At 45.4% G+C, this 27,333-nt stretch overlaps 2 protein-coding genes across 10 annotated transcripts in view; one reads left to right on the top strand and one right to left on the bottom strand.

The window, feature by feature from the left end:
• LOC132386600 (zinc finger protein 229-like) overlaps positions 1 to 27,333 on the bottom strand; it is a 41,109-nt gene that overhangs the window by 4,345 nt on the left and 9,431 nt on the right. For 7 of the 9 annotated variants that reach the window (XM_059958899.1, XM_059958896.1, XM_059958900.1 and 4 more), the window contains one exon: positions 17,725 to 21,909. The exons of the other annotated variants lie outside the window; for them this stretch is intronic. In XM_059958899.1, the coding sequence (XP_059814882.1) occupies positions 20,189 to 21,496 (1,308 nt within the window). In that variant the 5' untranslated portion in view covers positions 21,497 to 21,909 and the 3' untranslated portion in view covers positions 17,725 to 20,188. Of the gene's footprint in view, positions 1 to 17,724; positions 21,910 to 27,333 lie in introns of those variants that run through there. 9 annotated transcript variants of the gene reach the window in all.
• Positions 3,231 to 8,443, top strand: LOC132386604 (gastrula zinc finger protein XlCGF8.2DB-like). The gene is made up of 2 exons (XM_059958905.1): positions 3,231 to 3,331; positions 6,683 to 8,443. Exons 1-2 carry the CDS (start codon positions 3,231 to 3,233, stop codon positions 7,728 to 7,730), a joined length of 1,149 nt encoding a protein of 382 aa, XP_059814888.1. The 3' UTR covers positions 7,731 to 8,443.

Genomic DNA, 27,333 nt, shown 5'->3' with positions numbered 1-27,333 from the left:
TTGGAAACAAATAGTAAATCGATTAATTATTCGATTTCCAGTTTTATGCATTGATTATTTCCCCCTGCTGGTAAATAATCAACACACAGTTGGAATTTAAATAATTTAATTTATAATTAAGGTGAGGGGTTCACGCTTAGACGATTTGGGGAACCTTGTGTGCCCGTCATCTGCCAGACAACCGTCGTCAGGAGACGTGCGAGTTATTTAGTTCCATTGGTGCCGAAAAGTGTCAATTTCTGCCTCACCTCAGACTGAACTCTCCTCGCAGGTTAACCACCCTGGTCCAGATCCACTGCCGCTCACCCGGGAGGTCAGAGTGAGGTTACCCGGGACCACACCGAACGCCATCCGGTTACAGTCTCAGAGGTAAGTGGTGTCTCCTATATCAGGGTATAGGTTTATCTGTTTCCCCGCAGGGCAAAGGGTTGTGTGAAATATGAAAGCGACGTCGATCATACCTAAACGAGAGAGAGTTGTTGGGTAAATTGGAGTTTGCGCGAATAGGGAGCTGCTGACAAATAGAACCAAGTCTCACAGGACCACAACCCACTTCTCCAAAATCAATCAAACATCTGGCCCTTCCCCCTTCCTTTCCAGTACTGATGGAGTACTGATAAAGCTGTTTACCCTCTCAACCCCAGATCCTGTCAATGGGGGTTAGTCTGTCTCCCTTCCTCCTGTAGTCCACAATCAGCTCCTTAGTTTTTGTGACAATGAGGGAGAGGTTGTTTTGTTGACAAAAGACAGATGTTGTTCAGACGTCAGGGCATGGAATTATGATATTGTAGCCATTACTGGAATTTGGTTTGACCCAACAGTCTGAGGGATTTACAGGAACCTATTTATAGAGAGATCGCAGACTATGCCAAGAAGCAATTTTTCATTTAGTAAGTGAATTTAACTTTCCATATATTGACTGGGACTCCCATACTGTAAAACGACTAGATGGGGTAGAGGCGTCAAATGTTCCTTTAATCAGTACGTAGAATTCCCGACGTAGAGGTTAGGAAATGATCCAGGGCTAGAGACAGAAATTAGTGTATGGGGACACTTTGTGTCTAGTGATCATAATGCCATGAGATTCCAAGTAAATACGGAAAAACAGAGGCCTGGACAGCACTTGACATTCCAAATTGCAGAAAGCTCAAATTTAAGGATTTGACAAGGGTGGATTGGGACAGAATGATTTTTGGCAAAGGAGTACTTGGTAAGTGGGAGGCCTTCAGAAGTGAAATATTGAGGATGTCTAGTTTGTATACGCTTGCCTACATAAAAGTTGAAAAGGAACTGGTGCAAGGTACCTTGGTTTTCAAGAAATATTGAGGCCCCGGATATTTTGTTCCTCTAAATGCCTCAGACTGTTGGGTGCAGCCAAGACTCATTAATGACTACATCATTACATCATGACAACATGACTACATCATTCCACGCCGTGAGCTCAGATGACATTTTTTAGTGGTCTTCTGTTGGTTTCTGAAAGCTTCCCTATGGGTTTTGCTCGTTTGTTTGCCCTTTCTTTGGCTTTTATGTTGGCTTTGGTCTCTCATTTCAACCACGGTTGTGCCCTCCTGCCTTTACAATGCTTCCACTTCTTTGGGATGTACCTACCATGCACCTCCTAAGTTGCTCCCAGAAACTCCAGCCATTGCTGCTCTGTCGTCATTCCTACCAGATTCCCCTTCCAGTCAAGTCTGACCAGCTTCTCTGTCACAGAAACATGGACAAGGTCAGAACAGAAACATGCCCACTCTGGACGATCAGAATGGTATTCTATACGGGAGACAAAATGGATGGGGGAGGTTTGAAATAGTAGTTTTGCGTCCGTATTTATACAGGAGATGGACACAGAGTCTGTAGAAGTGAGTCAAGGCAGCATCAACTTCAGGGACCCTGTACAGATTACAGAGGTGAAGGTGTTTTCTGTCTGAAGGAAAATTAGCGTGGATCAATCCCCAGGGCCTGACAAGTTGTTCCCCAGGACCCTGCATAAGACAAGTGCAGAAATTGTCGAGACCTAAGCACAGATATTTAAATCATCCTTAGTGACAGGTGAGGACAGCCAATGTTGTTCCTCTGTTCAAGAAAGGCTCTAAAAATAAACGAGGAAATTGACATCAGTAGTGGGAAACGTATTGGAACATTTGTGCAGAAACAGAATATATAATTATTTGGATCTACGTGGATAGATGCCATGGCTTTGTGCATGGTAGGTCATGTCTAACCAATCTTATAGAGTCTCTCGAGGAAGTTATCAGGGAAGTGGGTGAAGGCAAGGCAGTGGATGTTGACCACATGGACTTTAGCAAGGCACTTGACAAAGTCTCATATGGGAGGTTGGTCAAGAAGATTCAGTCACTCAGCCTTCAAGACGAGACAATAAATTGGATGAGATACTGTCTCTGGCAGAATTCAGTGGTAGCAGATGATTGTCTTTCTGACTGCGGGCATGTGACTAGTGGTGAGCCACAGGAATCAGTGCTGGATCTGTTGTTGTTTGTCATCTATATCAGCAATCCGGGTAATAACATGGATGGCCGTAACAGCTAATTTGTAGATGAAAACAAGACTGCGGGTTTAGCAGACTGAGAGAAGACTTGCTTGCAGTCTTGCAGTGCTTGCAGTGCGAACCGGACCAGGTGAAGAAATGGTTTGAGAAATGGAAAATGGAATTTAATGCATCCAGTTTTGAGGTATTACACTTTGGTAGGATCTACCAGGATAGGTCTTACACAGTGACTGTTAGGGCACTGAGGAGTGTAGTTGAAGAAAGGGATGGGACCATAGGTCTATAATTCACTGAACGATGTGTCACAGTTGGATAGGGATAAAAAGAAAGAATTTGGCACATATGCCTTCATAAGCCGAAGTACTGAGTACAGGAGATTGATGTTATGTTGACGTTGTACAAGACAATGATGAGGCCTTATTTGGAGTATTGTGTGTAGTTTTGGTCACCATCCACATGAAAGACTTTTAAAAAAGTTGAAAGAGTTCTCAGAAAATTCACAAGGATGTTGCCAGGTCTGGAGGTCTTGGATTATAAGGAGAGATTGAACTGGACTTTATTCCTTGGAACGCAGAAGATTGAGGCGAGATTTGATGGAAGTGTACCAAAATTATGAGGGCATAGATAGTGTAAATTCAAGCTGACTTTTGCTACTGAGATTGGGTGGGACCAGAACCAAACGTCATGGGTTAGGGGTGAAAGGTGAAACATTAACGACAACATGAGGCGAAACGTCATCATGTCATCGTGCGAGTGTGGAATGAGCAGCCAGCTCAAGTTGTGCATGGGAGATCGATTTCAGCAAGTTAGAGGTTTGTACAGGTACCTGGATGGTAGCGATATGGGAGTGGGCAGATGGCCAACGAGCCTGTTTCTATCTTGTACATTCTATGACTCTGATTCAAGAAACTGAAATAATACTAATATTCATTCTAAATTCTTTGAACAGCTGTGTGGATCAACTATTCATCTCAGCAGGATATATTTACATGGCTTTAAAATGTGGCACTTTAGATTGACAGTACATGAAAGAAAGTCAACATAGGCTACTTGTGTGAGATTGTTTCAGTTGCTCTGGGGCCAGACACCAACGCAGCTCAGTGGAAACAGGGAGTAATACCAATTCGAGAGTCAGACTGAGGCAAGTCACAGATTGGAGACAGCAGAAACATAGAAAAAATCCAACAGCACAATACAGGTCCTTCGGCCCACAAAGTTGTGCCGAACATGTTATTACCTGAGAAATTACCCAGGGGTAGCCATCGTCCTCTAATTTTCTGAGCTCCATATACCTGCCCAGGACCCTCTTAGACCCAATGGTATCCGCCTCCACCACCGTCGCCGGCAGCCCATTCCACACACTGACGACTCTCTGTGTAAAGATCTTACGCCTGATAACTCGTCTGCACCGATTCTTATAGAGAAAGGAGGAGCATCAGAGAATTTGATGGGCATCCCATATACCAGCACTGTGCCCAGTTAGAAGGTCATTTCTCTCTCCAACTTGGGTTGAACTTCACTGTAACAGTTTGATGTCAGACCACACCTCGGCGACCAAGTGATCTCATCTTAAATGTTGTCCTTCACACACTGATTGATTTTGTTATTTTTTTCAGGTTACACACGACAAGGAATTTGGCTACGGGAATCTCGAACACAACAGGCCAGTCTCGCTGTGTCTGCCCAGATATTTAAAAAGTGCAGCGGGCTATTCGTGCAATCATCCTTCAATCGTGCAATCATCCATTTGTGCAATATTTCCCGATCCTACCTGTTTCGACTGGGAAGGGACTCGCTCGGTCATCTGACCTACTGGCATACCCGTCATTTTACACCGGGGAGCGGCGTTCATCTGCTCAGACTGCGGGAAGGGAGTCACTCGGTCATCCCACTTACGGACACACCAGTCAGTATACACTAAGGAGAGGCCAGTCACCTGCTGAATTTGTGGGGAAGGTCATCTGATATAATGGCAGATCAGCGAGTTCACACTGGGGAGGGGCCATTCACCTGCTCAGACTGTGGGAAGGGATTCAGTAAATCATCTCACCTACTGAAACACCAATCAGTTCACACTGGGGAGAAGCCGTTCACCTGCTCAGACTGTGGGAAGGGATACACTCGGTCCTTTCAGCTGAAGGCACATCGGAGACTTCACACTGGGGAGAGACCATACATCTGTTTTTTGTGTGGGAAGGGGTTCACTCAGTTATCTAACCTAAAAGCACACGAGTCAGTTCACACTGGGGAGCGGCCGTTCATCTGCTCAGACTGTGGGAAGCGATTCAGTCGATCATCTCATCTGAAGGTACATCAGAGTGTTCACACTGGGGAGAGGCCGTTCACCTGCTCAGACTGTGGGAAGGGATTCACTCATTCATCCTACCTGCGGAGACACCTGGTAGTTCACTCTGGGGAGAGGCGATTCTCCTGCTCCGACTGTGGGAAGGGATTCAATCGATCATACGACCTACAGAAGCACCAACAACTTCACACCGGGGAGAGGCCGTTCACCTGCTCAGTCTGTGAGAAGGGATTCACGCGGCCATTCGACCTACAAAGACACCAGCGAGTTCACACTGGGGAGAGGCCGTTCACCTGCTCAGTCTGCGGGAAAGGATTCACTTTCTCATCTCACCTACAGACACACCAGTCAGTTCACTCCGGGGAAAGGCCATTCAGCTGCTCAGACTGTGGGAAGACATTCACTCAGTCATCTAACCTACAGAGACACCAGCGAGTTCACAGTGGGGAGAGGCCGTTCACCTGCTCTGACTGTGGGAAGGGATTCTCGCGGTCATCTAATCTACTCAGACACCAGCGAGTTCACATTGGGTAGAGGCCGATCATCTGCTCAGACTTTCGGGAGAGATTCTCTCAGCCATCTCCACCAAATGTGCGTCATTGAGTTTACACTGGGGAGAGGCTGTTCACCCGTTGTGAAAGTGGGAAGGGATTCACTCAGTAATCTAACCTTGTGACAACTGGAGTTTAATATTCTGGATCTGAGACAAATAAATCAGTTCTATTTTAAACTCGGTCTCCGGTACTTAGTTAATTTATAGCACGCGTAGTGCAGAGTAGAGAGTCAATTCAGGCTAGCTGGACCCTGCCAGTGATTCTGTTCCAGGGCAGTCCTTTAAATCCTCCCCTGTTGTTCCCCTTTCGCTCTCCCTGTGGGATGGGTTCCAGTCACCAGTCTGTCGGTTAAGAGGTTCCCCTTGAATTCCCTGCAGACTGAAGAAGACGAGCTGACTGCAGTTCTGTCTGACATGTTCTCCGCCCCTCTCATCTCTGGACTGAGGAAGAATGACCTCCTTATTCACGACTCATTTCCACATTATGTGTCATTTTTCCTGCTTCTAAAGGTTGTTGAAAACACCCCTGTCCTTTAAAGACTGAAAGCAGAATGGGGAAACATCTGTTGGATGTTCAACGAAGCAGGGTCAGAAACCCGATGGGGATCTGCACAGGGCAGAGTTTGCGGCTCTGGATTATGAACGTATGATGATGAGAAGGGAAGGAAATTTGTCTCCAGGAAGCTCAAACATGGCACAACAGTTTTTTTGTCTCTGTCTAGATATTTAAGAAGTGGAGCAAGGGATTCAATCGACCATCCTTCCTGCTCAGACTGTGGGGAGGGATTCATTTGGTCATCTGACCAACTAGCAAGCCCAGCATTTTACACAGGAGAGAGGCCATTTGCCTGCACAGACAGTGGGAATGTATTCACTTGGTCCTTTCAACTGAAGGTACATCAGCAAGTTCACACTGGGCAAGGCCATTCATCTGTTCTATGTGTGAGAAAGGATTCTGTCGGGCATCCCACCTGTGGACACACCAGTCAGATCACACTGGGCAGAGGCTGGTCATCTGCTGAATTTCGGGGAAGGGATTCTCTCGGTCATCTGACCTAATGGCTCACCAACGTGTTCACACCAGGGGGCTGGCATTCACCTGCACAGTCTGTGGAAAGGAATTCACTGCGTCATCCCACCTACTGAGTCATCAGCGAGTTCACACTGGGGAGAAGCCGTTCATTTGCTCAGTCTGTGGGAAGGGATTCACTCAGTCATCCCAACGACAGAGTCATCAGCGAGTTCACACTGGGGAGAAGCCATTCATCTGCTCAGTCTGTGGGAAGGGATTCTCTCAGTCATCCAACCTACAGATTCATCAGCGAGTTCACACTGGGGAGAAGCCATTCACCTGTTCAGAATGTGGGATAGGATTCACTCAGTCATCCCAACTACTGGCACATCAGTCAGTTCATAATGGGGAGTGGCCATTCACCTGCTCAGTTTGTGGGAAGGGATTCACTCAGTCATCCCACCTACAGAGTCATCAGCGAGTTCACACTAGGGAGAAGCCGTTCACCTGCTCAGTCTGTGGGAAGGGATTCACACAGTCATCCCAACTACAGAATCATCAGCGACTTCACACTGAGGAGTGGCTGTTCATCTGCTCAGAATGTGGGAAAAGATTCACTCAGTCATCCACCCTACTGAGTCATCAGCGTGTTCACACTGGGGAGAGGCCGTTCACCTGCTCAGAATGTGGGCAAAGATTCACTCACTCATCCACCCTACAGAGACATCAGCGAGTTCACACTGGGGAGAGGCCATTCACCTGCTCAGTCTGTGGGAAGGGATTCACTCGGTCATCCATCCTTCAGAGTCATCAGCGAGTTCACACTGGGGAGAAGCCTTTCACCTGCTCAGTCTGTGGGAAGGGATTCACACATTTATCCAGCCTACAGAGTCATCAGCGAGTTCACACTGGGGAGAAGCCGTTCAGCTGCTCAGTCTGTGGGAGGAGATTCACTCGGTCATCCCAACTACTGGCACACCAGTCTGTTCATACTGGGGAGAAGCCGTTCACCTGCTCAGTCTGTGGGAATGGATTCACTCGGTCATCCCACCTACAGAATCATCGGCGAGTTCACACTGGGGAGAAGCCATTCATCTGCTCAGAATGTGGGAAGGGATTCACTCGGTCATCCACCCTACTGAGTCACCAGCGAGTTCACACTGGGGAGAAGCCATTCACCTGCACAGCATGTGGGAAAGGATTCACTCGGTCATCCACCCTACAGAGACACCAGCGAGTTCACACTGGGGAGAGGCCATTCACCTGCTCAGTCTGTGGGATAGGATTCACTCGGTCATCACAACTACTGGCGCACCAGTCAGTTCACAGTGGGGACTGGCCGTTGTTATGAATCCCTGGGTTTCGTTTGCTGTGGACTGTCATTTTAAGAGAGAGAGACAGAGACTAGGATGCCGACTCAGTCTGACTTGCAGCTTGTTTTCATTGCTCGCAGCTTGTTTAGTTTTAACCGAGGACACAGACACTCAGAGTCAGACGGAGACAAAGGAGGAAAAATGGAAGGATCGAAACCAGGGAACTACTGGCCAAGTTCACTGTTTGGAACTTTCCTATGCCCACAAGGATGGGTTAATTATCGATTCACCGTACATCGAATGTGTGGTTGTTACCTCGTTTGATCCTTAAGAGTGGATCGGATTTGGCGCATCCTGTGTTAACCCTTGTCTGGCTGTGGTGTGGTAGTTCATGAAGACAATACCCCTTGTGACAAGTCACTTTCGATGAGAATTTGTATGTGGATTTGGAACGATGACGGATAAAATCTCCAGCAACTGTTCTCTCGCTTTACCACCGTGGAACCTGTGCAATTCTACATATTTGCCTTCTCTCGCCATTTACCCTGGATCATAACTCTCTCTCTCTCTCTCTCTCTCTCTCTCTCTCATCGCCTATTCTGTAGTTGAACTGAACTTTCATACTTTACCATCTCAAGACTGTAAGCCTTGTTTCCCCCGAGCTCAATAGTTTGGGAGTTACATTTACACACATTTATAAACTTAACACTGTTAACTTCTGTTTATCTTGTTTAAGTTGCAATTTTACAAGTAGATTCTAATAAAGACAGATTTAACATCAAAACCAGACTCCAGGTGTAGTCTATTGCTGCTGGCTTGTTTCTAAAGCATTATGGTTTGTAACAAATTTGGGGCCTGCGTCTGGAATATGAGCAAATTTGGGGGCTATTGATTGATGAATTCTCGATTTGATTGGGGAAATCCCTTTTGATTTATTTGTGTGTGGAAATCAGCAGCGATGGCATTTATAAATTTCTGGAAGCACCAACCCATAAGGCATTAGCAAAAGCCAAAAAGAATGAATTGCTGACTGTTGCTAATGGGCTGAATCTTAAGCAGGTAAGGGGATGTGAAGGACCAGGGCAAGCATAAAACTGGGAGAGGAGTTAAAGGTAAACCAATAGGGGTTTTATTATAAAATATGGGCATCCACCCCCTTTTTCAGAGACTGGGATCCCTGTTTCAACCGGTAATGATGTGCATTGCAATGTGTTCACCTCTCAGTCCTCGATTCTCTAAATGAAAGGGTTATCACATTTGATCTTTCTTTATATGATGACCCAACCATTTCAGGGATCAGTCCGTTGAAACTTCATTGCACTCTCTAATACAAATACTCTCCAACCACTTTTTTAATCCTCTGTGCAAAAAATGTCCATCTTCCGCAGCCCCGTGTTGCCCCAACCACTCAGCTCCTACCCCTGTTATTGGCCACACTTGCAGGTCAACAGTCTGTCGGTGTTTCCCCCCCCCCCCCCGCCATGTGAATCCCTCTGCTCGCCAGCACCTTCGGCTCAGACATTTTCACAGATTTCCACCGGGACAAACATTCTGTCCGCTCCCTCTCACACCATCTTTTTCCTTTCAATAAAATCCCTCCTCTCTCTCCCCAGGGAGCTGGCATCAAACTGACGGGCCGAGCGGTCTCCACCTCTCGGCGACACATCAGACTCTGGCCGCTTGAGACGCTTCACAAACGTCCCAACTTCCCTTGGAGGGAAATGGAAATAAATCAAAAAATGGACATTTACTCCGCTGTGATGTGGCCGGAGCGGGAGGCGAACAGAGCGGGGGAAAGGCCCCATCGACTTGTCCACCTCTGCGACTGGTGGTAACAAGTGATTGACATCGCTTTGCACCAATGGGAATAGCGCAGCCCCGAATCCTCTGTTGACAGCGGTGGGGGAGGGCTGGTCACGTGATTATTAGCCAAGCTATTAAACTGATAAAGCCCGAGCTCACCAGCGCATGGATGACGTAAGACGCTGTGCACGTAAGGGCAGATCCCGGTGTGGGAAGCCCATGCGTGACGTCAGGCGCGAGGGGGGTCTGTGCGACATCACCTGTGGGGATGCGCTCTCATTTAAATGCACCTTAGTGCGTTTCTTATGATTTCAGAGGGACAACAACATTAATCACGGGTTTCATTACTGAATCCACTGTTGTGAGATGTAAAGTCACCTGTTATGTGTCCGGCTGGCACGTGTTGTTTTGGGGGCTATTGATTGATTAATTATCTATTTGATTGGGCATATCCCTTTTGATTTATTTGTGTGTAGAAATCAGCAGCAGTGGATATTGATAAATTTCTGTAGGTTGGATGACTGAGTGAATCCCTTCCCACGTACTTCCGCATCCAGATCATCCACACTTGGTCTTCCTGGAATCATTCTTTGACACTTCTCCGGACCCACTCCAATACGAGCACATCTTTTGCTCAGATAATAAGACGTAAGTACAGTTCGGAATCTGCTCACAATGCACGAACAGTGATCTGCCCAATGCATTATAAATCTATCGTATAGCATCCTTGCTAACATTGCAGTTGTCATCCTTAATCAACTCAAGCTACAAGCAACTCTTTAGGGCCTCTTGCTCAAGGACTTACAAGCACTTATGCACCTCTAATTGTTTCAAGTTTCTCCCATTTATTTTTACTCTACGCCCAATTACTTATACCAAATGTACATGACTTGCATACACTGTATTTCAACTGCTACTTTGCTGGCATTCTCCAGACCTATCGAAGTCCTTCTGCAGACTCCCGCTTTGCTCTAAACTACCTGTCCCGTACCTATCTTTGTATCAACTGCAATGTTCGTCACTAAGGTATCAATGCCGTCATCCATAACATTCAGATTTAACATGAAACGATGCGGTCTCAATACTGACCCCTACAGAACAGCATTTGTTACCGACAGCAAAACAGAATTGCCCACATTATTCTGACTCTTTCTCCCTTGTCAGTACAAGTTTCTTCCCTGTAATTCCATGAGCTGTGATCCTGTTAAGCAGCCTCACGTGCAGCACCTTAGAAACATAGAAAACCTGCGGCACGTTACAGGCCCTTTGGCTCACAAAGCGATGCCGAACATGTCCTTGCTCTAGAAATGCCAAGGGTTACCTACAGTTCTCTGTTTTTCTTAGCTCTGTGTACCTATCCAGGAGTCTCTTAAAAGACCCTATCGTGTCCGCCTTCACCACCATTGCCGGCAGCCCATTCCAAGCACTCACCACTCTCTGTGTAAAAAAATTTACCCCTGACATCTCCTCTGTACCTACGTCCAAGCATCTTCAAACTATGCCCTCGTGCTCGCAATTTCAGCCCTGGGAAAAAGCCTCTAACTATCCATACGATCAATGTCTCTCATTTTCTTGAACACCTCGATCAGGTCACCTCTCATCCTCCACCACTCCAAGGAGAAAAGACTGAGTTCATTCAACCTATTCTCAAAAGGCATGCTCCCCTATCCAAACAACACCCTCGTAAATCTCCTCAGCACCCTTTCTATGGCTTCCACATCCTTCCTGTAGTTTGGCGACCAGAACTGAGCACAGTACTCCACGTGGGGTCTGACCAAAGTCCAATATAGCTGCAACATTACATCTCGGCTTTTAAACTCAAGCCTGCGGATGATTAAGGTCAATACACAGTATGGCTTCTTAACCACAGAGTCAACCTACATAGCAGCTTTGCGTGTCCTATGGACTCCGTCCCCAAGATCCCTCTGTTCCTCCACACTGCCAAGAGGCTTACCAGTAATACTATATTCTATCATATTTGACCAAAGCAAATGACAAACATCACACTTCTTTGGGTTGAACTCCATTTGCCACTCTTCAGCCCAGGTTTGCAGACTATCAATATCCCCCTGCAATCTAACCCAACCTTTGTGTCATCAGCAAATTTACTAACCCATACCTCCACTTCCTCATCCAGGTCATTTATAATAGTCACGAAGGGTAGGGGACCCAGAACCGATCCCTGAGACAGACCACTGGTCACCGACCTCCATGCAGAATATGACCAGTCTGCAACCACTCTTTGTCTTCTGTGAGCAAGCCCGTTCTGGATGCACAAAGCAATGTGCCCTTGGATCCCATCCCTCCTTACTTTCTCAATAAGCCTTGCATGAGGTACCTTGTTGAAGATCATCTGAAAATCCAAGCAAACAACATACACTGCCTCTGCTTTATCTATCTTGCCTGTTATTTCCGCAAAATATTCCAGGAGATTTGTCAGTCAAGATTTCCTCGAAAGAATCCTGCGGACTTTGGCCTACTTCATCATGTTTCCCCAATTACAGTACCCAAAAAACACACTCTTAGTACACTCTAACATCTTCCTGACCACTAAGGTCAGACTAACTGTCCAATAATTTTCCTCTTAAATTGTGGAGTAGCATTTGCAAATTTCTGGTCCACCAGAACCGTTCCAAAATCTAGTGATTTGTGATAGATCATTACTCATTGCCAGAGCAAGTGGCAGGGACGATTGTAATCTTCAAGAGAAGTTTGCTTAGGTCACTGGATGAGAAGCATATGGAGGGCGATGGTCCAGGTGGAAATTGTTGGAACTCGGAAGATTAATGCTTTAGCACGGACTAGACTGGCCGAATGGCATTTTCCTGTGTTGTAGTGTTTTATGAGTCTAATGCCTTCACAATCTCTTCAGCTAACTCTTTCTGAACTCTGCGGTGTCTTATCTACCTTCAGGCCTTTCAGCTTCAAAAACATCTTCTCTCCTTGGTAAAAGAATGTATCCTAACTTCTGCCCCAGGTACTGCTGAATGTTTGGCATTTATGTAATAAATTTAATGACACAACTGTAGTGGGTGACTTCACTCTGCAGGAGGATCGGGAAAGTCAGATTGGCGTGAGATCGCAAAAGAGGGCATGTATTGAATGCAAACGAAATGGCTTTTTAGAGCAGCTGATGGTTGAGCCTACTCGGGGAACTGCTATTTTACATTGGGTGTTGTGTAATAACCCAGATCTTATTAGGCAGGTTAATGTAAAGGAACCATTAGAAGGCAGTGATCATAATATGATTGAAGTCCTACTGCAATTTGTGTGGCAGAAGCACAGGTCACATGTGTAGTATCGCAATGGAATGAAAGGGAATTACAGAGGCATGAGAGAGGTGATTCCCCAGGTGGATTGGAGGATGCTGGTGGAGATGACGCCAGAGCAGAAATGGCTGACGTTTCTGGGAATAGCTCATGAAGTACAGGATAGATATGTCCCACAGACGTAGTTCTCAAACAGCGGGGCTAGGCTATCGTGGCTGACAAAGGAAGTTAAGAACTGTATAAAAGCATATAAGGTAGCAAAAATGAGTAGTAGGTTGGATAACTGGGTAGCTTTTAACATCCAACAACAGGCAAATTAAAAATAAAAGCTGTAAGGGGAAAGGTGAAATATGACAGCAAACTATACAATAATATCAACCAGTTATAAAATATACGAAAGGGAGGCGAGAGTTGATATTGGACCACTGGAAAATGATGCTCATGGGGTACAAATGGGGAAGAGATGGTAGATGAACTTGATAGGTACTTTGCATCCGTCTTGTCCGTGGAAGACACCACCAGTGTGCCAGAGATCCATGAGTGTCAGGGAACAGGAGTGAGTGCCATTGCTATTACAAAGGAAACGTTTGAGGCAAACACAGGTTCTTGAAGTGGATAAGTCATCTGGACCAGATGGACTACATCCCAGAGTCCTGAGAGAGGTTGCTGGAGAGATAACAGATGCATTGGTCATGACACGTCAAGAATCACTTGATTCTGGCATGGTCCCGGAGGACAGGACAGGAAGATTGCAAATGCCAATCCACTCTTTGAGAAGGGAGGAAGGCAAAGTAAAGCAAATTATAGTCCAGTTAGCCTAATCTCAGTGGCTGGGAAAGTGTGGAGTCATGATAACAGTTGAGGTTTTGGTGTACTTGGAGACTAATGATATAATGTCAAAGCCAGCATAGGTTCTATACAGGGAAATCTTGCCTGACAAATCTGTTAGAGTTCTTTGAGGAAGTCATAAGCAGGATGGACAAACGAGAGGCAGTGGATATCATTTACTTGGATTTTCAGAAAGCTTCTGATAAGGTGTCACACATGAAACTGCTTAACAGGATAAAAGTCAGAAGTAATACTGGCATGGATAGAGGAATGGCTGACAGCCAAGAGGCAGCGAGTGGGAATAAAAGGTGCCTTTTCTGGTTGGCCAGCAGTGACTTGTGCTCTTCAGGGGTCAGTATTCGGACCGCTGCTTTTCACATTGTTTGTCAATGATTTGGATAATGGAACTGATGGCTTTGTGACAAGGTTTGTGGATGATACAAAGGTAGGTGGAGGCGATGGTAGTGCTGACGAAGCAATGCGATTGCAGCAGGACACAGACAAATTTGAAGAACGATCAAGAAAGTGGCAGATGGAATACAATATTGGGAAAAGTACGATAGTGCATTTCGGCAAAAGGAACAATAGTGAACTGTTATGTGATTGGGGAGAAGGTTCAAGCCACAGAAGTACAGAAGGAAACGTGATGATGATGATGATGTCCTCGACTCAGGACTGACTCAGGGCAGCGTCGGGCATTTTCATGCCTTACAAGGCGCGAATCGGAAGGTTGTGTAGGGCGCTTCTCCTCACATAGACATTTCACAGTATTTTTCTTTATTTTATGAGGTCGAATTGCGAGCTCAACACTCAACCCGGCACGGATGGAAAGCGTACTCGGGAGAGGACCGACTGTATTCAAACCCGGGAACCTCCGTTACGGAGTCCGGCGCTGACGTCACTACGACACCAGGACCTTGGGCAAGACTCCCAGAAGATTAACTTCCGGGTTGAGTCTGTGGTAAAGAAGGCAAATACAATGCTGGCTTTATTTAAAGTGAAGTAGAATATATCAGCAAGGAGATAATGCTGATACTTTACAAGACACTCCTCAGGCCGCACGTCAGAACATAAGAAATGGGAGCAGGAGTCGGCCATTGGCCCATTGAGTATGTCCCGCCATGCAGTAAGATCATGGCTGATCCGTCAGGAAACTCAGCTCCATCTACCTGCCTTTTCCCTATAACCCTTCATTACCTTATTCTGCAAAAACCTATCGAGCTCTATCTTAAATATACTTCGTGAGGAAACCTCAACTGCTTCCCTGGACAGAGAAGTCCACAGATTCACCATTCTGTGGGAAAAGCAGTTTCCCCTCATCTCCGTCCTAACTCTTCTCTCCTGAATCTTGAGGCAATGTCCCCGAGTTCTACTCTCATCTACCAATGGAAACAACTTTCCTACTATCTTATCTATCCCTTTCAAAATTCTGGGTATTTCTATAAGATTCCCTCTCATTCTTCTGAACCCCAGAGAGAAAAGTCCCAGCCGACTCAATCCCTCCTCATCCCTGGAATCAAACTGTTTCACCTTCTCTGCATTGCCTCCAAAGCCAGTACTATATATCCTTCCTCGAGTACGGAGACCAGAACTGGATACAGTACTCCAGGTGCGGCCTCACCTGTACCCTGTATAGTGGCAGCATTACCTCCCTGCTCTTGAATTCAATCCCTCTGCCAATGAAGGCTAACATTCCGTTAGTTAGAGTATGCGGGACTTCTATCTTAGAAAATGTGTGTTATCATTGGAGAGAGTCCAGTGGATCTTCAAGAAGACGATTCCGGGAATGAAGGGGTTAAGCATGAAAAGCGTTTGCCAGCTTTGGGCCTGTACTCCTGCACTGACTTATGTTCAGTAAATGTGGGTGGAGGGTGTTCAGAAGCTGCAGAAGGCTGTAAATCTCGTCACCTCCATCTTGGGTACGAGACTACAAAGAATCCAGGACATTTTCAGGAAGCGGTATCACAGAAGGGCAGCGTCCATTATAAAGGACCTTCAGCACCCAGGACATGCCCTTTCCTCACTGTTACCATCAGGTAGGAGATACAGAAGCCTGAAGGCGCACACTCAGTGATTCAGGAAAAGCTTCTTCCCCTCTGCCATCCGATTCCTCAATGGACTTTGAAAGCTTTGGACACTCTTCAATATACAGTATTTCTGTTTTTACACATTTTAATAATCTATTCATCACAGATAATTGATTTACTTGTTGATTATTGTTTTAATTTATTATTATTATTATTATTATTATCTATGTCAGAATATGAATTGCATTGAACTGCTGCTGCTGTCAACAAATTTCACGCCAAATGCCGGTGATAATAAACCTCATCCTGAATCTTGAATCTCACTGAAACCCACCGAATGTGGAAAGGTCCGGATAGGGTGGATGAGGAGAGGCCTTTTCCTATGGTGGGTGTAGCCATAACAGAGGGCACAGCCTGAAAACTGAGGAGCAGCCCTTTAGAGCAGTTAAGGAGGATTTTATTTAGTCAGAGAGCAGTGAATCTGTGGAATTCTCTGACACAGTTGGCAGTGGGGGCCAACTCTGTGTGTACATTTCAGGCAAAAGCTAATAGTTTATGGATCAGTCGAGGCATTACAGGATATGCCGAGGAGACAGGTGCATGGGGTTGAGTGAGAACCGGGATCAGCCATGATAGAACGGCGGAGCAGACTCAATAGAGCTGATTGGCCTAATTTTGCTCCTATGTCTTATAGTATTATTCTGCATGTGTCTTACACAGTGAAGATTGACACAAAATACTTATTACATTCGGCCGCGATTTCTTTGCTCTATTACTAACACGCCAGCATCATCTTCCAGTGGTACAATATCAACTCTTCCCTCTCTTTTACTCTTTATATATCTGAACAACTTTTGATACCTGATATTATTGGATCACTTACCGTAATTTTTCATCATGTCTCTCCTGTGTGTGTGAGTGTGTGTGTGTTTTTTTTGTTGTCTCCTGTTGGTTATGTAAAAGATTTCCAATCCTCTCACTTCCCACTGTTTTCTTGCTATATTACATGACCCTGCTTTTGCTTTTATCAAAAACAGGAGAAAATCTGTGGATGCTGGAAATCCAAGCAACACAGACACAAAATGCTGGAGGAACCTGGGAGGCCAGGCAGCACATATGGGAAATAGCAAACAGTCGACGTTTCGGGCCGAGACCCTTCATCAGGACTGGGAACAAAAAAGATGAGACGTCAGAGGAAGCAGTGTGGGGGTTGGAGGGGTGGAAGATGTGGTAGGTGATGGGCGAAACTGGGAGACGGGGAGCAGTGAAGTAAAAATCTTTGGATTTTATTTCCTTAACGATTCTCGAAAGATCAATGCTAATGCCTCCACATCACTTCAGCCACCTCTTTCGGATCTCAGGGGTGTACACCATCTGGTCCAGGTGACCTATTTACCTTCAGACCATCTCTGTTTCCCAAAGAACCTTCTCCCGTGTAACGTAACTTTACACATTCTGACCACTGACATCTGGGACTTCCATATCCCTGCCAGTGTCTTCGAGAGATAAGAGTGACATACAAGACTTTTTCAGTTCATCTGCCATCACCATGCAGCCCCACCCCATTTCTACCTCTCCAGCATCATTTTTCAGTGGTCCGATATCCACTTCAGCCTCTCTTTTACAATATATGTTCCTGAAGAAAACTTTGGTATCCTCTTTAATATTGTGGGCTCGCTCATCTATGTGATCCATCTTTCCCTTCTTAATTATTTTAGTTGCATTCTGTTTGTTTTTAAAAGCTTCCCAATTCTCTAACTTCCTAATAATTTTTGCTCTGTGCCCTCTCCTTGGTTTTTACGTTGTCTTTGGTTTCTCTTATCAGCCACGGTTTTGACACTTTACCTTTAGAATACTACTTGCTCTTTGTGATGTGTATATACCCTATGCCTCGCAAACTGCTTCCAGAAATTCCAGCCATTGCTGTTCTGTTTTCATCCCTGCCCGTGTTCTTTGCAAATCAATTTTGACCAATTCTTCTCTCTTGCTCTCTTTTTAAATCTTGTTATTAATTTTAAACAAACATAAATGAAACATGAATACAAAGTGTTTGAGAGTACGTAATTAATAGTGTAAAGACATTAATATATATAATAATAAAAATAGATAACCTCCCAAACTCATAACATTGATGAACAAAGAAATAAAAAGAAAAAAAGATTAAAAAAAACACTAACCAACATGGGCCATCAATAATGTTAAGTACGTATACAGTAGTGCCAGTAACTCCGAACCTCCATCCAAATAATTAAAGATAATGTAAGTAAGGTTTAGGAAAAGACAATTCAACTCATATGAAAATGTTTCATCATTTCCATCGAAGTACGTCTTTATGTCATCAGGGACGCACCTTCTGAATTCTTCAATTAAAACCAACTCTCTCAAGCTGTTAAAATCCTCATTTACATGTTCAGATGTGCACCAGCAGTCAAAACACACAAATTTCTCATAAGCAAATTCTGTATGTCTGGTTCATAGATTTCTTCAAATTTCTAAACTTTTGCCTGTCTGCTTCTGGGACCAACCCGTAAGCTTTGAGCACAGCCTGTTTTTCACTATGTCATAATATGTGGTCATAATGCGTGACCATGTGGTTAAGGTGGTGAACTAGCGATCTGAAGGTCATGAGTTCAAGCCTCAGCCGAGGCAGCTTGTGTGTCCTTGAGCAAAACACTGAACCACACACAGCTCCTGCACATTTATAGCCCAGTGGCGATGATTGGGGCAGCATAAGTAAGTAAATAATAAGCTGCTTCAGCTACTGTCAAAGCAGAATAGGCTTGCTAAGCCTTCCCTTTAATTACACTTTGTAAGAGAATTTTCTGTCTGTTTTTTTGCCTTTCCAGCCTGTAACTGCCTCTGCCTTTCCGGAGCCTCCATCTTCAATTTTTCTAACTTCTACTGGAGCTCAAGCCCACGATGTTTACTTTCAGGAAACACCTCCAACTCCTCCACTTTAAACACACCCTCAGATACATAATGTTCAGCTGTTATCCTCTGCATCACTGCCCTCCTCATTGTCAATTTCACCTCAGCAAGTATTAACGTTCTAGCAATACTCAACAACTCAATCCTTCTGGTGTCCTCTAATGCCTGAGAGGTTCACACTTCCAGATATCTATCAACATCCATTGCTGCTGGTTTTCCACACACAAATTAATCAAAAGGGATTTCCCCAATGAAATCCATATTAAATCAATCCTTAAATTTGTTCATATCCCAGGTGCAGGCCCCATTTTGTTACAAACCATAACTCTTTAGAAATGAACCAGCAGCAACAGACTACTCCCAGTGGCCATACATTTTAATTCCATGTCCCATTCCCATTCTGATATGTCTATCCATGGCCTCCTTTACTGTCAAAATTAATCCAAACTCAGGTTGGAGGAACAACACTTTATATACCGGCTGGGTAGCCTCCAACCTGATGGCATGAACATTGACCTCTAACTTCGATTAATGCCCCTCTTCCCCTTCTTACCCCATCACTGACATATTTAATTGTTTGCCTGTTTTCCATGTCTCTCTGGTGCTTCCCCCCAACCTTTCTTTCTCCCGAGGCCTCCTGTCCGATGATTCGTTCCCATCTCCAGCTCTGTATCACTTTCGCCAATCACCTTTCCAGCTCTTAGCTTCATCCCACCACCTTCGGTCTTCTCCTATCATTTTGCATTTCACCCTCCCCCCACCACTTTCAAATTTCTAAGTATCTTTCCTTTCAGTTAGTCCTGACGAAGGGTCTCAGCCTGAAACATTGACAGTTCTTCTCCTTATAGATACTGCCTGGCCTGCTGTTTTCCACCAGCATTTTGTGTGTGTTGTTTGAATTTCCAGCATCTGCAATTTCCTCGTGAGTGTTATGTGTATAAATATAACTCGCAAACTATTGAGCTCGGGGGAGACAAGGGTTGGAGTCTTGAGATGGTAAAGTATGAAAGTTCAGTTCAACCGCAGAATAGGTGACGAGAGAGATATTTGTAATCCAGGGTAAATGTTGAGAGAAGGCAATTATGTCGTATTCCACAGGTTCCATGGTGGTAAAATGAGACCAACAGTCGCTGTAGATTTTATCTGTCATCCTTCTAAATCCACAAACTAATTATCACCCGAAGTGACTTATCATGAGGGGTATCGTCTTCAAATGAATTACCACACCACAGCCAGGCAAGGGTTAACACATAAGTGGTCTCTGCAGGATAAACCAAATCAGATCCACTCCTAAGGATCAAATGAGGTGACAACCACACATTTGAGTATGGTGAATTAGCACACACTTGTGGGCAAAGGAAAATTCCAAACAGTGGCCGTTGGCCACTAGTTCCCTGGTTTTGATTCTTCCATTTTTCCTCCTTCGTCTCAGTCTGACTCTGAGTGTCTGTGTCCTCGGTTAAAACTAAACAAGCTGCACGCAATTTAAGCAAGCTGCGAGTCAGACACATTTGCCTTCTTAATCTCTCTCTCTCTCCACAGCAAACAAAACCTAGGGATTCATAACAATGGCCACTCCCCATTCTGAGCTGACAGGTGTGCCAGTAGGTGGGATGACTGAGTGAATCATTTCCCACATTCTCAGCAGGTGAATGGCCTCTCCCCAGTGTGAACTCGCTGGTGTGCCAGTAGGGTAGATGACTGAGTGAATCCCTTCCCACAGACTGAGCAGGTGAACTGCTTCTCCGCAGTGTGAATTCGCTGATGACTCTTTAGGGTGAATGACCGAGTGAATCCCTTCCCACAGACTGAGCAGGTGTACGGCTTCTCCCCAGTGTGAACTCGCTGATGTACCAGTAGGGTAGATGACAGAGTGAATCCTTTCCCACAGACTGAGCAGGTGAACGGCTTCTCCCCAGTGTGAACTCGCTGATGTACCAGTAGGGTAGATGACTGAGTGAATCCTTTCCCACAGACTGAGCAGGTGAACGGCTTCTCCCCAGTGTGAATTTGCTGATGTACCAGGAGGTTAGATGACTGAGTGAATCTCTTCCCACAGACTGAGCAGGTGAACGGCTTCTCCCCAGTGTGAATTTGCTGATGTACCAGGAGGGTAGATGACTCAGTGAATCCTTTCCCACAGACTGAGCAGGTGAACGGCCTCTCCCCAGTGCTAACTCGCTGGTGTCTCTGTAGGCTGAATAAATTAGTGAATGTCTGCCCACAGACTGAGCAGGTGAACGGCCTCTCCCCAGTGTGAACTCGCTGATGTCTCTGTAGGCTGAATAAATTAGTGAATGTCTGCCCACAGACTGAGCAGGTGAACGGCCTCTCCCCAGTGTGAACTCGCTGATGATTCCATAGGTTGGATAAATGAGTGAAGCTCTTCCCACAGACTGAGCAGGTGAATGGCCTCTCCCCAGTGTGAACTCGCTGATGTCTCTGTAGGTTGGATGACTGAGTGAATCCCTTTCCACAGACTGAGCAGGTGAACAGCTTCTCCCCGGTGTGAACTCGCTGATGTCTCTGTAGGTTGGATGATGCAGTGAATCCCTTTCCACAGACTGAGCAGGTGAATGGCTTCTTCCCAGTGTGAACTCGCTGATGTCTCTGTAGGTTGGATGACTGAGTGAATCCTTTCCCACAGACTGAGCAGGGGAATGGCTTCTCCTCAGTGTGAACCCACTGGTGAGCCATTAGGTCAAATGACTGAGTGAATCCCTTCCCACAGACTGAGCAGGTGAATGGCTTCTCCCCAGTATGAACTCGCTGATGTCTCTGTAGGTTGGATGACTGAGTGAATCCCTTTCTACAGACTGAGCAGGTGAAAGGCTTCTCCCCAGAGTGAACTCGCTGATGTACCAGTAGGGTAGATGACTGAGTGAATCCTTTCCCACAGACTGAGCAGGTGAATGGCTTCTCCCCAGTGTGAACCCGCTGGTGAGCCATTAGGTCAGATGACCGAGTGAATCCTTTCCCAGAAATTCAGCAGATGACCAGCCTCTGCCCGGTGTGGTGTGAACTGATTGGTGTGTTCACAGGTGGGAAGACCGACTGAACCCCTTCTCACACACAGAACAGGTGAATGGCCTTGTCCAGTGTGTGAACCTGCTGATCTAACTTCAATTGTGATAACCGAGTGAATCCATTCCCACTGTCTGAGCAGGTGAAAGGCCTTTCTCCTGTGTAAATTACAGGTGTGACAGTTGGTCAAATGACCGAGTGAATCCCTCCCCACAGTCTGAGCAGGAAGGATGGTCAATTGGATCCCTTGCTCCACTTTTTAAATATCTAGACAGAGACAACAAAACAGGTGTGCCGTGTTTGAGCTTCCTGGAGACGAATTCCTTCTCAGTTTTAACCTGTAAAAAGATTTACAAAATCCATCAATGGGTGTAGGACAACATTTCAGATGAGATTACTTGAGTTGCCAAGGTTTCATCTGGTATCACACTGTTACAGTGAGGTTCAACACAAGTTGGACAGAGAAATCATCTCCTGACTGGTCAGAGTGATGGTATCTGGAATGACCATCAATTCCCTGATGCTCTTCCTGTCTCTATAAGAATGGGGCATTTCTGCCGTCTCCTGGCTCAGTTTGACTCTCTCCGTTGGTATTATTCCCTATTCCTGCTGAGCAGCATGGGTTCTTCGCCCCACAGTAACTGAAACACTCTCACACAAATAGTCTTTCTTGACGTGTATTGGAGTGTTATATATTGGAGTATAAATTTTGCTGGACCAAAACTATGCAGTCAGCTTTGACTTGCTATTTGCTATGCATGTACCGAGAATGAAATCTTAGGAATGTAGAAGACAAAGGTGTGTTAATGAGAGGTAGCTAAGAGATGTAGATTAGTTTGGTCAAGTTTTGAAGCTTGCTATTTTGCTATGCATGTATCCAATTTAGTAGAATGAAATCTTAGGAATGTAGGTGTGTTAATGAGGGATAGCTGAGAGATGAAGATTAGAACATGATTAAATCAATTGGTAGAAACAATGGTGGCAAGATGTACATGTAGTACGTGTGATACGCAACTATAGATTGATTACATATGCTAATACAACTGGACAAGTACTATAAAAAATGCTGTGTCTGAGGATCGGGGGAGGGGGGCAATCAGCGACTAGCTCAATGACTGTCTCAGCTTTGATTTGCAAATTAAAATTTAACCCTTCTTGAAGAATCTTCTGCGTCTCCTGGTCATTTGTGAGGCACGAAAAACCACGACATAATTGGCGTCAGGAACAGGACCGGAAATAGACCCGCAGAAAGGAAACGGCAGATTGTGGATGCTTCCCAGCCCTCTGGGGATCCCCACAAGGCTAACAGAATTAAGGATGCACCCAAACAAAAGGTAAGCACTTTCTGCGACAATTTGGACTAAGAATTCGGTTGGCTTTGGGGAGGTCTTGGAGTCTCTGAAGTGTGGAACCACTGCCGAAGGGTCTCTCCGGTCCAAAGAATCTGGCAGAGTTGGGGGTAACAGAGGAGGCTCAGAGGATTGATCAAGAACACTGCAGTGAGGGTAAGTACAAATAATTTAATAAGACGTAAAGAAAAAGTCCACGTGGTGTTGGTAGATCACTGTAGGTACCGCTTCGTACGAAACGAAGGGCTGAACGGGCAGGGAAAGGAAATTAGACTAGGCGTAGAATTAGAGTAAATTTAGTAAAGAAAAAGTCCATGTGGTGTTAGACAAGGCGTAGAATTAAAGTAAATAATATTATCCAGTAAACAAACTGCGAATCTCTGAAATACCTTAAAAAGAGAGAATAACCTGACATGTGAAGGAATGGCAGTAGAGATTCTGAGCAAAAAATTCCTGCTAATTAAATATGAGATCACAAAAACTTCAGAAAAATGGGGAAAAGAACCAAAAACCTGGAGAGAAGGAAAGTTTGATGTAAGCTTGTGCAAAGATATGGAGGGACTAATTAAAAAATTACAAACCAAAAGATAAATCTAAACAAAGAGGACAAAAAAGAGAACGAGAAATGGAAGTGCAAAAACTCTTCAGAATGGAGGGGGAAAGGCAGAGGGGGACAGGCAGAATATTGATTACAAGCGAGGAAGACACTAAGGTGCCGGAGAAACACCGGAGAGAGAGGAGGGTACGGAGAGAAGCTGGCTTCAGCTCCGTACCCGGATGCGAAAGAAACAGAAAAGCCCCCTCCCTATAATGCGGAAGGAACCCCTAAGCAGTGCCCCCTGCTGACGAGAATGGTAAACATGCAGGGAGAAGTACAGGTTTGGGATAATGAGGAGGAAAAAAAAACAATATGAGAAGGAAAAAGCGGCGATATGGAAAGAGATACAGGCAGAAAGGATAAAGATAGAACAGGTACAGAGAGAAATGGGAGAAGAGATTGAACGGATGAAATACTTGAGAGAGGAAAAGGAGTATGAGGAGTATCGGTTATACTATAGAAATAAACAGACTAGAAAAGAAAGTAGCTCATCAGAACAGGAAGAAAGAGAAGGTGACTCATTGGAGGAGCAAGAGTTAAGCAGAGAGAGAGAGGATACGAGAATTTGGGGGAAGAGGGAGGAGGCAGAAGCCTAGAAGGGCAGATGGAGGCGGTAGAGGAACAACTTGCAGAAGTAGAGAGAGAGCTAGATAAGTTACTCAGAGGGGATTGTCAGGAGAGATGCGAAAAATACTCTAGGGGCCAACCAAGTATAGAATGAAGACAGAAAGGAAGGACTCCACAGGGAGACCAAGGGAAGGAGAGGACCCCAGAGACATTTGTGTGGGAGGCAGTACAGACATACCCTGAGACAGATGGGGAGTCAGGTGAGGAGGAGAGCCAGGTCTGGTGGGAAGAAGGAGGAAAAATGATGCCTTTGTTAGTTAAAGGATCAGGACAAGTGCAGTATATCCCTTGGGGATCCCAGGACCTAGAAGGGCTGAAAATCACTCTGCCCAATCTACATGAAGGAGCAGGGAAATGAATTAGAGCCTTTGAAGAAGAAACAGCAGGACGATTATTGGCGATGGGAGATTTGAAGGCACTGTTGATAAGGTTGATGGGAACCTCCAAATTTAACGAACTAATGGAAATGGCTGGCATAGTAAACTCGAACGACCCAAGAACTGATGGAGATGGGTTTGAAAGAGTGAGGCAGAGGATATGGCAGGCTTTATCCACCCAAAGTGGACCCCAAAGCCTTAAAAGGGGATCCACTGGGAGACACTGAAAACCCAGCAGCCTACGTCGAAAACCAGTTGAAAAGGTGACGACTGGAGACTGAACAAGAGGTGAAGAATAGCTTATTTATGACCTCACTGTTCCGACATAACATTTTGGATGCAATGCCTCGACAAGTAAAATCCAAACTGGAGGAAGTGGTTGGGCTGACGTCAATGACCCCACAAGTATTTAGAGACCACATAGTCCATGCGGTTGAGAAATACCGGAAAGACAAACGAAGGTTGGCTGAGCAGCAGGAAGAGGTGCAAAGAATGTTAATACAAATGCAGCTTGAAGAACACAAAAAGAAGGAAAAAGAGAAAAACAAAAAGTTGCTGCCAGCAACCACCAGTTCGAGTACAGCCATCGAACTGGACAAAGCACTGCTATATGGAGGGACCGATCATACTGTAAGACAAGGGCTGGAAAACCCCATGCCAATAATCATCTTTGGAGGAGCATTCCCACAAATGCCCTATCAGGAACAGACTAAATTCAAACAGCCCAGACAGGACTGGAAGTCCCAAGGAGGGGGGCAGAGGAGCTATGGGCAGAGGGGACCAGTGAAGAGACAGGGGGAAAGAGAGGTAGAGAGATTGTGCTGGGGATGTAATCAGCCAGGTCACATGAGAAGAGATTGTCTGTTTACACCATGGCCTGTCACACACCAGCAGGAACTGATAAGGGAACTAAAGTTTAGTCAAGGACAAGCCCCCACAGGCCCAAGCGGACCTGCGAACCCCTATGCAAGGTATTAGGGGTGCCCCGAGATCTTGAGTGGGAAGGGACATTACCCAATGATAAGGGAGGCAGATGAGGAACCCATTGTTCAGGTTATGTTAGAAGGACAACTGACACCAATGATGATAGATACTGGAGCCACGTACACTTGTGTACAGCCACAGTCTGCCCTTCACCTTCCCATGTCAGGAAAGTTTATTAAGATGGTAGGGTTCTCGGGGAAAACACATTTGACACAGTGCACGGCTCCAGTGCGGTTGAGAATGGGAAATAAAGAAATTGTTTTGCCGGTGCCAGTATTTAAAGGAACTCCAATTAATTTGTTAGGCAGAGATGCCTTATAGAAATTGGAATTAAAATTAGATTGTACTAGAAATGGGCTGAGTGAGGAAAGAGCAGGGGCTCAATTGATAGTGCGAGAAGACAAGAAGGCTAATGTCTTTTGGATAGGAGATATCACAGATCAGATTCAGGAAACCTGGGAGAAATGGACAAAGGGCACCCAAATCTGAGCTACATTGTACAGTGATTTTTGTCGAGACTCAGAACAGGGAGTTCGAGGAGAGATGGCAACTGGAGGCATCTACCCAACAGCACCTGGAAGGGGAGGCTGTGATAATTGGAAAGCAAGGGGCAGCTTTACAAGTTAAGTGGAACACATTAGAAAAATGGTACAGGATACCGGAGGCTGTGCCCCACATAACGTTGTTGGTAAACAAGGGATATCAGTCTAAAGACTTAGGACCCTTAGTTAAGAGTGCTGAAACCGTCACAGTGTGGAGGAAAATCATGCCCGAGGTGTGGGTATCAGAAGACGACAATTGCATTAAAATAATGGTAAGTGTAGATATGGTAGGGACAGTGAGAGAGGTCGAAATAACTCCCCAACCAGACCTGCCCTTGCTGGGAAAGGATACAGGCCAGCAGAAAGATAAAAGGTTCTATGAGTTGCCGTCTATTCTGTGGTCACAGCCTGACAAGGACGTAGGGAAAATAAATACAGCTCGTCCGGTGGAAATAAGGCTGAAAAAAGGAGCAATTCCACCCAGGAGACCACAAGCAGAAGAGGGAATAGCATCGACAGTGCAGGGGGTGCTTAAAAGAACAAACAGTCCATGTAATACCCCGTTGCTGCCGGTCTTAAAAGCAGATAAATCTAAGTGGAGATTGGTGCATGATTTGTGAGCGGTAAATGATGTGGTAGAGGACTGGCCAGCGGTAGTCCCCAACCCACACACGCTTTTGACTAATGTCCTACCAGAAGCAAGTTACTTTTCAGTGATTGATTTGTGTTCGGCTTTCTTCAGCATTCCTCTAGCCGACCAGTGTCAGTATCTGTTTGCATTTACGTACAGAGGTGCTCAGTATACCTATACCAGAATGCCGCAAGGATTTAAACATTCACCACACGTTTTTAATCAGGTGTTGAAGGCAGACCTAGAGGGCATGCCATTGGAAAGTACATTGTTACGGTATGTGGATGACCTGTTGATTTGCTCCCACAGTAAGGAACAGTGTGAGCAGGACACTATAACTCTGTTAGAGAAGCTGGCATACAGAGGACATAAAGTATCCAAAAAGAAACTGCAATTTTGCACGCAGCAAGTGGAGTACCTAGGCAGGGTAATATCCAAGGGAGTGAAGGTGAGAGCACCAGATCAGATTGAGGCAATAACTAAGGCCCCCAAACCCCAGACTGTAGGGCAGATGATGACGTTTTTGGGAATGGCAGGGTACAGCTCAGATTGGACAGGAGAATACGCTGAGATTGTGGCACCTTTGGGAAAGATAATGAAAGAAGCAGGACATACAAATTTGAAGAATGGCTTACAGTGGAATGGAGAGGCGGA

Source organism: Hypanus sabinus, unplaced genomic scaffold (genome assembly GCF_030144855.1).
Source record: "Hypanus sabinus isolate sHypSab1 unplaced genomic scaffold, sHypSab1.hap1 scaffold_122, whole genome shotgun sequence".
In the NCBI taxonomy this organism is placed as follows: Eukaryota; Metazoa; Chordata; class Chondrichthyes; order Myliobatiformes; family Dasyatidae; genus Hypanus; species Hypanus sabinus.
This window is presented reverse-complemented; position numbering and strand designations above follow the sequence as displayed.